Below are 16,088 nucleotides of genomic sequence, written 5' to 3'. Positions count from 1 at the left end.
GATTTTTGAAAAATTGGCAAAATTTTCATTTTTCAAGCATTCGCGAAAAATTCTATAAATAATCCGATTTGTTTGGTTGCGCAGTTAGTTTTGCGTGTCAATATTTTTAGTTTGTCCGATTTTCAAACTTTAAGCTCATTATAATTCATTTAAGAGCCTTGGACGAAAATTCCTGATTCTAAATATAAAATAACCGAGGAATTCGTCACAACTGCATAAACCCACAGGTGAAACTGCGATTATACTCAAACCGAGCCTGCAGCGCGTTTCGCAACATAATTAATTTGTGCGTGGTTTTAATCAATTGTAGTCAAAATCAGTTCGCTAGTTTTTGAAAAAAATCCAGTTAAAAAAATACCCAAATTTGGTGATAAACCGGAACCCGGAGAACCCGGAGTCACCTGTCAAATCGTCGAAGATTCCAGATCTCTGTGTCTGTGTCATTATAAAACGGTTCAAATCTTGCGATTAGTTAGTGAGTTAGCAGAATTATTGCGGTAAGTTTCGAACTAATTTTTATTTATTAATCAAATCAAAATTTAAAAAATCACTCAAAAACTGTCAAAACGTCAAAGTGACAGCTCATTGGCAGCAAGTTTTTGAAATTATTTTCACAAATTCCAGCCAAAATGACCTCAAACAAGGTGGAGTTGTACATTTACGACCTGTCCAAAGGGATGGCAGCGGCCCTTTCGCCTATGCTCATAAGTGAGTAGAAAATTTGAGGTTAAGTTTCCCTCCAAAAATCTTTTCCAGACAAAAAAATCGACGGAATTTGGCACACAGCGATTGTCGTTTACGGTCGCGAGTATTTTTTCGGCTCACATGGCATTTCCAGTTGTAATCCGGTAAGAGTTGGGGAAAATTGTGTGGGGTCATGTAATCCACTTTATTTGTTTTTGCGTTATAAATACAATGACGAGACGGATTTAGAAGCGGTCTCTGAGTTGGGTTACATACACAGAGGGCACTGTCTAACTGTATCATGTCTAAATCTAAAATTGGAATTGGGCTATTATTAAATAGAGAAACAGTACTTGGCTACCAGTGAACCGGCTTTCCCTCGCATTAGTCTTATTAGTGCATTTAATTCTCTTAGATCTTTGTAAGTTATTTGTGGTGGTGCATGTGTTTATGCAACGAAACGACGCGGAAGTGTATTTCTGTTTGCGTTTTTGCCACTAAATCGAATTCCAGCGGCGTGAGGTGGCCAACAAAAATTTTATTTCACTGATTTGCCACAAAAAATAGTTAATTTCGTAAAGTGCTACGCATTATTATGATTTCATTAGCGGTGTGGGTGGTAACGCATGTGTGATTTATGAAAACGTTATTTGGCAAAAACAATTTTATTTGGAGAGTTTCGCATGACCAAGAATGGCTTTTGGCGGTGTTTAATTGTCTTTAAGCTTGGCATTTCGAGCCAGACGCGTTGATTGATTCGATAAATCTATTTAAATGTCGCTTTAAAAATAAAAAATTTGCCCTATTTCTAGCGACGCCGTCTCGTAATTGTAATTAAAGAGGCGTGTTTTTTAGACGTAATTAATATTTCCTAACTGATTAAGGCAAAATCGCATGATTAAAAGTTATTTTCCGAAAAAAATCACAGACTGTTTCGGGTTTATCTTAGTCGGTGTATTGTTGGTTGCCTACACTTAGACAATGCAAAATACAGTAGAACCTCGGTTACATTACGCCATATCTACGGTGGACTATAAGTTAGGAGACGAAACGAAAGTTCTAAACCCAAAAAATAGTACGCAGAGTAAAAATGAGGGCGCTTTGAGCGTTTCAGCGCCAATTCGTTTTAAATTAATTTATATCCAACCAATTCACTAATTACTTGGAAAAAATGCAGAAGTGTTGAGCTTTGCACTTGCACATACTGGGGAACACTAACAACAAAAATTTTCATAAGAAACATGAGAAAAAAATTATTTAAAATTAAAAATTTGCGCTTTGTTCCGTATTTTTCGAGACGCTGCGAATATGGTTAAAGATACATACAAGAAAAATTTAAGATAGAAATTTGTAGAGAATTTAATTTTCTTTAAGTCCGCGATACTATATTTATCTCTTCAAAGGTTTGGGTATAAATTAATTTTCTAATACTTGACCACCGGCAGAATGAAGAAAATGCGTCGCGACTTTGGGGCCTAAATGGTTGAAGATAGGGATACGGTCTTCCGGACTTTTTTGTAGGGAATTTAATTCTCTACAACTTTTTCCTTAACATTTTTCTTGTGTCTGTAACCGTATTCGCAGCGTTTTGAAAAAAATGGGACAGAGTGCAAATTGGTAAAAGTTTTTAAAATGTAGTTTACCAACAATTTTTATGTTTGATTATTGAGAATTTAATGCTCTATCTGCCTGTATATTTTTTATACAAATACAATATTTTTTTCTGAAAACTCATGGTAATGGAACAACTGCGCTCTCTGGCGACATTAAGGGAACTATGGAGGGCGGGAACGTTTTATTTGTACCTCGTTTCGTATCCTAACCTTTAGACATCCGTAGCCGTGTCTTATTCAAAAATTGGCGCTAATTTTTGAATAATTGACAGGGTACGACCGCTTTGGGGCAGCCCTTGCGCGTGTTAACTCTTGGCGAGACCCAGGTCCCTTATTCAGTATTCATCGATTACATAAACGGTCTCAGCGAATCAACTTGGGCGTAAGCATCTCAAAAAATTGAAAAAAACACGCGCTAAAAGCGTCATATTTAGGGGCCCAACTTACGATCTTTTTCACCACAACTGCAACAACTTCTCGGAGGAAATCGCCCAGTTTTTGTGCGGTTGTAGCATCCCGAAATATATCCTCGATTTACCAAACGAGGTTCTTAGTTCGTCTCTAGGACCAGCGATACCGCTTTTGGTGTCACAGTTGGAGAAAAGTGCAAGACCTATAGCCGAAGAACAGGAAAGGGCGAGGGAGAATAGCCCCGATTTGGAACAGTTGAATTCACAAATTGAAGAAGTCAGGTCAGAGCAAAATAAAAGTGTGGGGGAGCATTGATGGAGAGCTTGGGTTTTAGTTAATTGCTTTGTGTGTTGTACGAAATTGGATAAAATTAAATAAAGCAGTGTGGAAGTTTTTTCGTGTTGCTTTTGTCAGTAAATAATTTGGTTTTGTTGCTAACTAAAAAAATAGTATAATTCTATACACAGTGGCCAAGAATAAGTGTTTTAGTTGGCAATAGATTTGTCATGTTGTCATAACAACCGGTTGTAATTTATTTTTGCCAACTTCAACAATAATTCTTGGTTATTATATTTTTGTAATACACAATTGGCAAACACGTTGAAAATTGTTAAAAATAAATAAAAATTACAAAATTATTAAAGGTCCAGTTTGCAACTTTTGAAAATACATTAGTAACATTAGTCTTGTAAAAAAATATGAATAAATATGATTGTATGAATTGTTGAATCTTGAAACCTATTGTAAAAATACGAGTAAATTAATAAAACATTATAACCAAATTGTGAAATTTTTTACTGCATTTTAAAGAATCAAAAATCGCATTTTCGACTGATTTTTAAAATTCTATTGGAAATGAAATTTATTTAAATTTGGTTAACGGCTTATTGTTTAAAAATAATTGTATTGCGTAGTACACGTAAGTATTCAACTATTCATCTATGTATGTATCAGTGGCGGCTCGCTAGGTGAAGATTTAAAATTTATTTGTTAAAAAAAAACGCACTACATCACTGCAGACAGATAAGAAAACGTAAATTTCGATTCAGTTTAGTAATTTTTTCACAAAATTTTGCTTGGTTTTTGGCTTATTTTAGCGAATTAATGCTAATTTAATCAATTTTTGGGTGAAAATGCTCGAAAAGAGCAAGTAAGATGACGAAATTTTCGACTTAGGTTAATAATAAGTTTGTGTTATTGTGAATTTTTGACTAAGCATGTGCTTAAAAATTTGAAAAAGGCAACGATTTAGTCCGGCCTTATTTCTCAAAAAAATATTTTTCACTCATAAAATGAGCTAAATATCACCCATTTCATTAGACAAATTGTTTTTTGATTTAAAATAAATAAATAATAATTTTTGATGCAATCAGGTGATTTTTTGCCTTTTTCTGAACAAAGTTTCGCATAAAAAATGTGTTTTTCGGTGATAAAGAGAGCTAAATGATTATACACAGGCCAAAAGATGAACATCAGTGTAGTTTGGTCATTTTTGTCAAAATTTTGTATAATAATAGTGTATTTTTCACTCAAAAACTGAGGCAAAAAAGCGAAATAATAATAATAATAATAATAGTAATAATAATAATAATAATTTAATTTATTTCCAACGGTCTTATTAATCTAAAGTGGACAAATAACAATACAATATACCAAAAAAGAACAAAATTGAGACAATTAAATTATACAAAACATTATAAATTACGAAGAAAAATATTCTAGAAGCTTGTCCTTTAAAGTTTTAGTTTGGAAATTATTGAAGAAAATATTTAAATCTATTGCAATATTATTATATAATTTAAAAAGTGGAGAATTCAGATGATGAAAGGTATGAGGGGTGGACAAAAAATGTCATTTTGTCATTCTACCTTTATTTGTGGGCCTGTTGAATAATCTATAGTTGTTTTAAATGTGCGTTTTTGACTGAGATTGGCACTTTTTTTTTAATTAGTAAAATATGTTGGTAACTTTTTTGTTTAAAAATAAGATAAAAATTTTAACCTTTATTTTGAGTTTTTGTCTTATTCAAGTGTTCTAGCGAATTTATGCTAACTTAATGCATTTTTGGCTAAATAATGTGTCAAAACGCTCGAAAATGACAAAAAGATTAGTAACTTTTCTACATAAATTAGTAATAAAGTAATACTTTTGGGTTGCTATGGGAAAAGTGAATTTTCAACTAAACATGTGCTTAAGCTTTTGAAAAAGACAGAGAAACACAATGTGCTAAACAGATGATTTAAAAAAAAATAAGTAAGCTTTTAGTAACGAAATTTCGTTTAAAAAGTGTGATAAAGAGAGTTGAGTAACTTTAGACAGGCGAAAAGTGTATTAATTTTGATGTTTGGTCCTTTTCGAAAAACAATTAGATAAGTAGCTATCAAGTGACTCATTTTCAAAATAGGAAAAAAAATAGAATGCTTGAAAAAGGCAATAGTAACGTATAGCAGTGTTGGGCAAAATGTACTCTAATTAATAATTAATAATTACAAATAACCTGTAATTTGTAATTTGCTTACTTTGTAACAGATTACTCAAGAAATGTGAGTGTGAGAATTTTCAAAATATCCAAAATGCGCTTTTTATCTTTAACCGAAACCACATTCACCAATTTTTATAAACATACCTAATTTAAAACAATTACTAATTTTTATACAATTTTTAATCCTTGTTTTAAAAATTCCACCTTCCTCCCTTTAGGGTGAAATTTTTAAAAAACTTTACACGTGTTTCTTAATTTTTAAATACTCCATTTAACCTCCTTAGGGGATGATTTTCTAAAATAATATGTTATAATGTAATTAATTACAATGTAATTGATTACTTTTCAATTGAAATAATATATAATTTGTTACAACTCATCAAAAAGTAGTTGCAATTACAATCTAATTGAATACAAAGTAATAAGATTATTTTGTAATTAGATTAATCTGTAATTGAATTATTAATTTTAATTATTAATTACGTGGTAATCTGATTACACCCAACTCTGACTTATAGTACTTTTACGCAAATGATATAACTGATATAATTATGAGTCCTAATTGGAAATTTTGTAAATTAATAATTTTAATATGAAAATAATAACGCAATTTTCCACATAATTGATTATTTTGAACGTATTTTAAGAAAAATGGTGCTCCGAAAAACAAGCTAAAATTTCTCCAGACAGGCTAAAAAACAAACAAACGATACAATTTGATCATTTTTCGACAAAATATTCCACATCTATTAGCAACGTTTGATTTAGCGAGAAATTTTGTCTTTTGACTGAGAATGATTTCGACGTAATTAAAAAAAAATTCGTTTGTTTGAGCGGAATTTCGCATTAAAGGAATCTTCTAGCTACGAGTAAGAAACCTAATTCATTATTTAAACAGATCTAGGACTGGTTTATAGAAAGCTTCATTAAATTTTAATTCGTTGTTAAAAGTTAACAACGCGAATATTTGGTCTCGTAATCAGTTAATCACGCATTTAATTTAATTTAATCTATAGATTAATACGAAATAATACGTTTTTACCTAAGACGTGCATAGACACATGTTTTTTCGTCTGTTTCGTTTACGTGCGTTTTCACTTAAAAATTGCTACATAATTTTCAACCAGAAACCCTTGAGCCGGTACCGATATTTACATTTTCTAATTTTTAATTTTGAAGTTAGTGTTAATTGCATTAGGTACCGGTCATTTTTGCTCGAACAGCGCCGCAAAACAATCAAAGAAAAGCTCGCTAAGAAAGACCGGAAGAAGGAAAAAAAACGCAAGAAGTTGCAAAGTCAAGGTAGTGCAATCCCGGTCGAATTAGAAGTAGGTACTTCCCCCTAATTAAATTAAATTAAATCACGTAAACGCAGGAAGTCGCAATGGCCGAACCTGAAGTAAACGGCGCCGAGAGTCGGCTACCAACCGACCAAGTCATGGATTTGGAAGAGGAAGAAAGACGCGAAGAAGAAGAAAAGAAAAAATCGCGGGAACCCCCGGTCGTCTACAAAGACCTACTTGATGTACTGAGTGCAATGTTTCAGTTTTTTTCGTCTAATTGGGGGTTTTAGGCCAAAACCGAGTTCGACGCTCTTCTGGGTTTGGTCGATGGGAAGTTGTCCGAAGAGGAGCAGCGATCGATGGAAGAGCTGCAAGTTTACATGATTGGGGATGAGGGGAGTTGGGCCTTAAGTGACGGGTTTTTGACTTTTATTGGTTCGTTTTAACGATAATAAAAATCAAAATGATTATTTTTTTAAAGGGCGTTTGCTTCACGACAAAAACTTGCCAAATGAGGTGCGTGTCCGCACTTTGAATATTCTGGCCCTTGCTGCGTTGAAGGACGATGTCATTTTGGTTTTGCATCAGGATCGCAAAGACCATGTTTTGATGAACTATGCCTTTGATATTGATAGGCACAGCCCTGAGGAGCAGGAGGCTTTGGCTCTTTTTGTCAGTCCCTGAAACAAAAACAAAAATTTTTTACTATATTTTTGTTGTTAGGTTGCCAACATGTTTGAAAATTTGAGTTCGTCAGAATGGCTGATGTATATCTCGGAGTGGAGTTACAATAACCAACAAACTAGCAATATTAGGGTCACTACTAAAGTGGCAGTTCATTCGTTGTTGTCCGACTTGCCTCTCCTGCAAGAACGGGGCACTGCGATCATCCATAATCTCGCCTGCAAGGAGGTAAAATCAGTGGTCTGTATCTGTATCTTATCTTCAGCTTTAGCGATTATCTACGGGGTGATTTAAAAGTGTGGGACCTTTTTTGGGTATTGATAAAAGACGCCCAACTTAGTTTGAGTTTAAGGTTTTTTAGCTTTGGAGTTAGGTTTTTGGCAGTGGCGTATTTGCCTTTTGGGGCTACGGTTCTTAAAAAAACAATTATTGGTTAATTCGGAAAGTAAGGGGAAATTTACTTTTTTCTCTTCTTCTTTTCTTAAATTCCAAAAATCAAGTTAACCCTTCAACAATAAAATAAATTCTAAAAAGAAAAAAAACTGTTCTTCAAAACAAAAACAATCCAGAAAAAATTAAACAAATATGAATTATTTAAAATCCTATTAGAATATCCTTAGCTCCACAAGCCAAAATTTTTTAACTATTTAAATAAATTCATAAAACCAATAAATTTAAAGGTAATCAATGTAACATTAATAAAAGGAATTCTCGAACCCTACAAGAAAAGTAAGAATAACATCCTGAATACAAACAACCATGTTGACTGAAAGAGTATAAAAACAATGAATATACAGCCCCAAAATTTCTTTTCTTTTTTTCTCTTCAAGTGCAAGATAGCTCTGAAATAGCAGTTGTTTATTATACAAGACTATAAAATTTGATTTTATCTTTGAGAAGATAATGGTGAATTTTATCGTAGTGTACGATACAAAATTTTATTGCTTCCTTGACTATTTCGATTGAATTTCTGAGTTATTTAGATTGACAATAAATATCAATCTGAAAAATTTAACAATAAAAAAAATCGTTGTAAACAAGCAAACAACAATAGTTGTGATTTTTATTTTCTAGCCAATAAAATTTCGTTTTATCTTTAAGTAAACAGTGGATAAAATACGATTTTAGGGTTGACGATGGAATAAGCTAAATTAGTAAACCTGAAGAAGTTTTTCCAATGTCACCAAACATGCACTAGATTTTTAAATATTTCCTTTATTTTTTAAGTTATTTATTAGAAAATCACCCATTATTTATTTTTTTGTTGGTAACACTTTAAGCCTTCTTCTTAATATCCGAATCCTAGATTATAAACACTATTTTAAAACAAGTTTCCCATATGAACGTTTTTTTACTATTATGAAAACACGCTTCCTATTTTTTTTAATTTTTAATTTTAAAATTTAATTTGAATTAAAATTTTTCGGGTGTCTTTGCAACTCGCTGACGCTCGTTGCTCGAACCTTTAACTTGTGTTTTCGCACTTGTATTATTAATAACTATAAGAAGTTTTCATTATTCAAACACGTAGCCATGTTTACAATTTTTTCTATTATATTATTAATATTACATTGTCGCTGACTTTTTTCTAAGACTTTTTTGTGTTTTGTGTGCTACACAGACTTTTCTACCATTTCTTCATCGTGAATTTTTTATAGTATGAATTGAAAGCACTAAACTCTAACTACAAAACTTCTTAAAACTTATTAACCAAACAATTAAGAACTTACAAAGTAAAAAAAAAATACCATAAAAACTAAAAATCATATATCAATTGTTTTAAAAAAAATGCAACCCTTCTATTTATGTATTAGGTATTTTTTAACCAAAATAAAAATGTTTTGCCACTTTAAACTAAAATTCTGCCGCCCTGGACTATTTTTTACAACATTCATCTTATCTTTGCTAAATTGTTACCAGTCATTTTTTCAAAAAAATCTTCGAGCAGATTGATTTTATTTTTTAAATGCTACTAAGGGGTAAACCGAAAACCGGAGGGGAAACCGGTGTACAAAATTGAGAAAAAACATAAGAAATCTTGAGGAAATTAATTTAGGAACATATTTATTTCATTTTCGGATCATTATTTTCGGATGAATTTTAAAAAATTTGACAAATTAAACTGGAAAATTGTTAAAATAGATGTGTATTATTTGCTGGGAAATTTAGTGAAAAATTTGGTATATTGGTGATCGTTTTAATTGATGTTTACTGGGATTTAGAGCATTTTTCAATGCAAAATTTTTATTTTTTATTATATTTTTTATTTTAAAAGATTCTACAGAATCAAAACAGAAAATTGATAAATTAACAGAAATTTATTACTTTCGATGAATTTTGAGTGTCATTTTTAGAAAATGAATTTTTGAAAATTTGCTACAACAAAGTGGAAAATTGTTGCTTTCTAAGCATATAGTATTTTACTAAAACGAATTAAAAGACAAGTGAATTATGTTTTGTTAATATAGGAACATTTTTTAGAGAATGACTGACTCGATTATTAAAAAATGACAGAAAACATTAAAGTATTCAATGCGAAATGGCGTTTATGAACTTGTTTTGATTGATTTAAAGTGTTTTTTGACGAATACCATTGAAAGATTTGACCAAAACGGAGGTCAAAAACTTACAAAAGTAATTTCATTTGTGTTTGATTTTTTTAAATACATTTAAAGCGTTTTTTGATATGAAATTCACTACTACGAGAATAAATAGAATTGATCAAAAATATAACAAAGTAAAGTACCTCATTTTGTATTTCTTAATTATTAACAAAATTAATTAATTAAATAATTATTAAGCTAATACTTACCAATAATTTCTTATTTTATTTCGTATGAAGTGAGATAAAGAATGCTGAATAACTTTAGACAGGCCAAAAAATATTAATTTCGATGATGTTTAGACGTTTTTGACTAATTTTTTGATAATAAATGACTCTCTTTCCAAAATTAAAAAAAAAACACAACTAATTAATAATGTCAATTTCGACCTGCTTTTTACAATGCTAGAACGCTCGTAGAAGTAATTTTTAACTGAATACCTACTTATTGTTTTTTGCAAAATAAATAACTTTTTTGTCGAAATAACGTAATTTTCCACACAATTCTATGATTTCTCAATGTGTTTTAATGCTGCTCAGAAAACGAACGAATAAATTACTGTAAACAGGGCAACAAAACGTCAAATGATCTAACTTTACAAAACTTATTGTTTTTTATAAAAAATTAGAAGAATTAACGAAAATCGCTGCATTGATCTCCATTTTTTATTTATTTGGTCAAATTTATACAAAAAAAGTGGGTTTTTGATTTTTTGACATTTATTAGAACAGGAAATTTTTGAAAATGAGTATTTTTGGCTCATTACGAAGTAATTTTGGACGTAATTCTATGATTTTTTCAACAAAATTTCGCACAAAATGGAATCTTCTGGCTGGTAATAAGATTTAAATCACTTTCTTAGCTGGCATAAGATCATTAATTTCGGTCTAGTTTTGAAATTGTAAGTTTTTGGCTAAATAGCTTGAAAAAATTCTGAATTTATTTTTATTCTTATCGAAACGTCTTTTATTCGACACTTTTGAATCACCCTGTAGAAAAATGTGACGACTTGGCGAAATTTACACCACTGCACTTGAATTAAATCTTCTATCATCCTAGATTATTTATTAATGTATTAATTATTTAAAAAAAAATATAAAATGGCGTACAAAACAACTACTAACTGATGTAGACATTAATTTTTTTGGTTTTTGTTCGCGATACTCTGTCGTTGTTTTTTCCAGAAAATGTTTAAAAATTTTCGCCTGCGCCAGCTTTTACCCAAAGGCAGTTTATCAAAGGTAGCTCGGTGTTGTCTCGCTTAGCCCCCGTTGTCGCGATTTTCCCTTTTTGAGGCTCATTTTTCAGGTGTTTGACGACGTTGCCGTCGAGTTGACGATGGCTTTATTGCAATTCTTCAATTCGAAACCGAACGAAGAGCATTTGTTCCGTTGCATGAAGGCTTTGAGCAAGTTTGTGCAAATTTCAGCACAGGAAGTCCCGCAATTGATACAAATGATCGGGCCTGATCCAAGGTCCTTCAAGGGCACTAGCGAACGAATCGATCAGCTTATTGAGCAAATCGGCGCCAAATTGCGCTAGGTTTTGTTAGGTAATCAAGTGTTGTTTATGTTGTTTAACACGTTTAACATTTTTTACCGTTTTTATTTATTTGTATTTATGGAATTGTTTAATCGCATTGTGGAATTATTAAGAAATAAAAGGATTTATCGTTATTAGCGAGTTTTATTTGTACTTAACCTATTACTATTTCAAAACAAGTTTTTTCCAATAATACAATACGTTCGCATTCAACAAGAAAAGAATCAAAGATTACACACTGATCTTGTGATTAGAAATATTAAGAGAGAAACTGAAAAACGCTCTACAATGCATGAAAAAATCAAAGTGAACATCACTTTCAATTTATAGTATATTTGAGTAAAATTTCGCGGAAAAGTTAGTTTTTAATTTCAAAAACTGTGCTTATTATTTAATAGAGGCAAAAAAAAATTAAAGGAAAAATTATACAAAACAAATTTATTTTCATTTATAATAAAAACGAGCTAAATTTGAAGAAACCGATTACAATCACTTTATTTTCAAAGTAGGTGTATCAAAAAAAATACACGTGTTCTTGTGTAATTTTCTTTCAAATTTTATTTAAAAGTTACATGTTTCGACCATAATACTTAGTTGGTCATCTTCAGGCTTAAGTTACAAGTGAACTTTGTTTTTTGTTATTGACCACCATTTTTTTTAATGTAAAAGATCACACAAAAATGGATCAAAATGCAATAAAATAGAGATAAACACTTTTACTTTAAGACTACATAACTACAATTACTTGACGATTCCAAATCTCAGTTTTTTTTTTCTATGCTTTGTACATGTAATTTTGAAGATATTGGACGAAAACTACGTACCTACGAAAAATAGATAAAAATACAATATAAATCAAAAAAAAGACATAACTGATTCATTAAAACGACTTGTAGCTCATCTTTTCATTAGTTAATTATTATTATTTAATTTCTTAGTAAAAATTTTGGGGCAATAGAGTAAAAATTGTTTAAATAATCTAAATAAAACATTTTGTTCAAAATTTGTATTAATACAGGGTGAGTCAATATTGAGGTATTTTTTAATTTCTATAAATATGCAACCAATAATACCCCTTCCAGCTGACTAAACTGGTAATCGTTGAAAATTTTTTATTACATTGTTCTAGGTAGTGTCAAGTTTGTTTTGACCGTTTTGCTAAAATTTAATTAGGGATTATTATTATTTAAAAAATAAAAAACCAGTGATGATTTAATTAGTATTTTTTAAAATCAAACGAAGTTCCAAGTGGTAAGTGCAATTAATATTTTGGGTTCCATCTTAGGACATGTGAGGAGTAACCCACTATTGACTCACCCTGTATATCTGTCATTAAAAAAATCATCAAGATCACGATAAGCGGACATGTAGGCCGGGGATATGTTTATTTGGCATCAAATTATTTGAGAATTCCAAATCTGTCTTCGTTTTTGTCGTACGACTTGTAGTTTTGAAGATATTAGACGAAATATATTTTCGATTTTAATTTTTTCACTGTACCGAAAATAAATAGGTAAAAAATAACAAAAGTTGAAATGGACTTAAAACTACTTGTAGCCTTTTTTACTAACCAATTATCTGATTCAGGGCAAAATTTTATAGAATTTGAGTCAAAATTGTACAAATAATTTGGATAAAACTACCTGGTCCAAATCTTTATTTACCTACATACCACTAAATAAATCAATAAGATTAAAATAATCTAAAATTTATATCAATCACATGTTTAATTTACGTTAAATTGTCTGAGATTTTAAAATTTGTATCCGTTTTTGTTGTGCATTTCGTAATTTTGAAGATATTAGAGGAAATATGGTAGATTTTAATTTTTTAAATAAAAAAAAACACAAAAAAATGGAAAGTGGTTCAAAACGACTTAATTATTTATTTTTTATCAAAATTTTTTGGCATTAAAGTTAAAATTATTATGCAAATAATCCGAACAAAACAATTTGCTTAAAATTTTATTTACGTACCTAGAACGCACAACCTACCATTTAGAAATTATCAAAATTACAATAATCGGAAACTCATGTCAAAGATATGCTAATTTGACGTACAGTTTTCTGAGAATTCCAAATCTGTCTCGGTTTTTGTTCTACGATTCGTAGTTTTATAGATATTATAAACAGAATATAATTGATTCGAATTTTTCGAAACAACAAAAAATAATAAAAAAAAAATTGATCTAAAATGACTTGTAGCGGTTGTGGCTCTTTCTGATAGTTGATTTTGTATCTCTGAGCAATATGCTGTAGCATTTAAATCAAAATTATGCACATAATTCAAATAAAGCAACAAAAATTGGTACTTACCTGACTAACACAAAAAAAATATCAAGATCACAATAAGCGAAAATTTATGCCAAAGTTATGTTTATTTGATTTTCATGAAGAATTATGTGAGAATTTCAACGATGTTTTCGTTTTTGTAGTTTTAGAGATATTAGATCCCATATTAGACGAAATATGGTCGATTTTAATTTTTTCAATCTACCAGACATAAAAAATAATAATAGAAATCTTTTTACTAGTTAATTATTTATTTTTGACTAAAATTTTATGGCATGTGCAAATAATTCCAATAAAACAACTTCAAAATGTTTTGCTCTAGTACCTTCCACTAAATAAATCATCTAGATTACAATAAACACAAATTTACACTGTCAAAATTCTCTGAGAATTTTAAATCTGTTTCCATTTATTCTACCATTTATACAGGGTGACCCAGGTGATTTGGTAATTGAAATATTGCTATGCCGCTTTTATTATTCGATAGATCGACTTAAAATTTAGAAACTAAAAGTATTTTTATTATGTACAGGGTGGTGAACCAAAGTTATAATTTTTTTTAATAAAACACTTTATATATTTTTGCATATTTGGAATATACGCAAAAAAATAATGTAACTTTATATAATATATTATGAGCCTATCTTTCTTCGTTTTGGAATTATTCAACATTTTGTTATAAAAAATATCAATTTCTGAAAAATCTCTGCAAAATTGCCTATGAATATTTTTCGGCAAATTTGCAACAGAAAAAAATTAGAATATCTTGTAGTTTTAGCAAATTAATGCTAGCAGATAATATACAGAGTGTGTCAAAACGTAAAAAGTTAAATAACTTATTTTTTTTCAAATGAGAAATTCCTCTATTTTTGAGAAGCCTTCTAACGGCATGGAGTTTGCATAGCAAATTTAAAATATTTTTCGAGATTTTTTAAAAAAATTATTTTATTATAAGAAAATTTGTTATCCTAGAACCTGATAAGTCAAATGGTAATTTATTTTTTGATATGTACTAATGTGACTAATTACATTAGTAATCTAATTATTACTTGATACATAAATGAATTTTGCTCATTAAGAATAAATAATAAAATAAAGAAAGAAATAAAAAGAATTTTGAACACTAAGAAATATTTTAAATTTGCTACACAAACCGCATATCATTAGAAATCTTATGACAAATGCTGTCGATATTTGTAAATAAATATATGGTGTTTCATTAAAAAAATAGTTATTTAACTTTTAGCGTTTTGGCATATCCTGTACATTATCTGCATGTTTTAAGTAACAATCGACTATTGCTAAAACTACAGGGTATTCTGAGTTTTTCTGTTGCAAATTTTTCGGAAAATATTTATAGGCGACTCTGCAATAATTTTTCAAATTTTTTTTATAACGAAAAGTTGAATAATTCTGAATCGGAAAGAGATAGACCCATAATAGTTAATAATAGTTAATATAAAGTTACATTATTTTTTGCATAGTATCCAGTTATGCAAAAATATATAGGCTGCTCTATTAAAAAAAATGTAACTTTGGTTCACCACTCTGTGTAATAAAAATATTTTTAGTTTGTGGAACTAAAGTCGATCTATTAGATAGTGAAAGCGACACTACAATATTTTAAATAATAAAAAAGTTGAAGACCGATTACGCACTTCTGGGTTACCCTTGTTTTGAAGTAAATACTTATAAAAAAAGAAAAATAACACATTTTTTATTGATATTTAATATGCTGTTTACGTACAAAATTAGGAGGAAATAGTTTGAACAGATTTTGATAAGTTAAACTAAATGAAAACAACAAAAATAGAAAAGTAGCAACTTAATTGTGCCACTCCTTCGTCGTGCTCCAAAACTATTCGTGCCACAATAGAACGTCTTACAAAATTCGTTTAATGATATACTATAATAAAACAAACAAAAAAACAGCTTAAAATATGGATAACAAATAATTTTCTGGACCATTCGAGTTGTATTGCAGGCAACCAGTAATTTCTGCTGTTGAACGCGTTCAAATTTTGAGTCGTCATGCATGTTTGGGATTTCCAAGGGCATTGCAGTGTAATTTGAGGCAAATGCCGCTAAGAAACCCCAAAATTGCATAAACAAATGTCTTCCAATCCGCCTCCGTGTCGTTTCGAAGTCTGAAGCTTCCGGCAATGTAATAACTTGGGACTTAACAGGCCAGTAGCTTTAAAAATGATCAACTGAACCTATAAGGCCCAAACCATTACGACCAGTTTGCTGCTGCCCTCGTCCCTGAAAGAAGAAACCAAAACAACGTTAATATAATTCCAATATCGGTAATAATTTTCCGCGAACAAGTCCGTTATGATGTACGCGTCTCGGCGAGCTTGTTCGTGCTTGTTCAGTTTGGCTCAAAAATGGCAAACACGCTTGAGAAATGACAATTTTGAGAATGGGTCATTTTTCGTAATTAAACAAGATGTTATCTGAAATGAGAATGTAAGCGTGATTGATGGAGTATGCGA

At 30.2% G+C, this 16,088-nt stretch overlaps 1 protein-coding gene and 2 non-coding genes across 5 annotated transcripts; 1 reads left to right on the top strand and 2 right to left on the bottom strand.

Moving 5' to 3' along the window:
- The first annotated feature begins 118 nt into the window (after nucleotides 1-118).
- Nucleotides 119-11,436, top strand: LOC659663 (uncharacterized protein). 3 transcript variants are annotated; one of them, XM_064357449.1, is made up of 12 exons: nucleotides 119-497; nucleotides 625-708; nucleotides 757-848; nucleotides 2,570-2,679; nucleotides 2,732-2,989; nucleotides 6,389-6,518; nucleotides 6,566-6,715; nucleotides 6,764-6,908; nucleotides 6,955-7,145; nucleotides 7,197-7,385; nucleotides 10,945-11,001; nucleotides 11,069-11,436. In XM_064357449.1, the coding sequence occupies exons 2-12, from the start codon at nucleotides 630-632 to the stop codon at nucleotides 11,300-11,302; spliced, it is 1,635 nt and encodes a 544-aa protein (XP_064213519.1). In that variant the 5' UTR covers nucleotides 119-497; nucleotides 625-629; the 3' UTR covers nucleotides 11,303-11,436. The 3 variants fall into 3 exon arrangements, with proteins under 3 accessions (XP_064213519.1, XP_064213521.1, XP_064213520.1); XM_064357451.1 differs by lacking the exon at nucleotides 10,945-11,001 and having other exon boundaries at nucleotides 122-497; XM_064357450.1 differs by lacking the exon at nucleotides 10,945-11,001 and having other exon boundaries at nucleotides 128-497; nucleotides 7,197-7,397.
- Nucleotides 11,437-15,614: 4,178 nt separating this feature from the next.
- Mir2788 (microRNA mir-2788) lies at nucleotides 15,615-15,710 on the bottom strand. Its single transcript, NR_038707.1, has one exon. It is a non-coding gene; the product is annotated as a microRNA mir-2788 (primary transcript).
- Nucleotides 15,711-15,744: 34 nt separating this feature from the next.
- Mir193 (microRNA mir-193) lies at nucleotides 15,745-15,841 on the bottom strand. Its single transcript, NR_038756.1, has one exon. It is a non-coding gene; the product is annotated as a microRNA mir-193 (primary transcript).
- Between the last annotated feature and the right edge of the window lie 247 nt (nucleotides 15,842-16,088).

The sequence above is a fragment of the Tribolium castaneum genome, chromosome 6, assembly GCF_031307605.1.
Source record: "Tribolium castaneum strain GA2 chromosome 6, icTriCast1.1, whole genome shotgun sequence".
NCBI classification, from domain to species: domain Eukaryota; kingdom Metazoa; phylum Arthropoda; class Insecta; order Coleoptera; family Tenebrionidae; genus Tribolium; species Tribolium castaneum.
Note: the sequence above shows the minus strand (reverse complement) of the source record. Positions and strands in the feature narration are given on the sequence as shown.

Excerpts from the sequence above, each read along its gene's own strand:
- LOC659663 (XM_064357449.1), top strand. The coding sequence starts at position 630 with ATGACCTCAAACAAGGTGGAGTTGTACATTTACGACCTGTCCAAAGGG. Across the intron at positions 2,990-6,388 it reads TCACAAATTGAAGAAGTCAG|GTACCGGTCATTTTTGCTCG; the intron begins GTCAGAGCAAAA and ends TAATTGCATTAG. Across the intron at positions 11,002-11,068 it reads CCAAAGGCAGTTTATCAAAG|GTGTTTGACGACGTTGCCGT; the intron begins GTAGCTCGGTGT and ends CTCATTTTTCAG.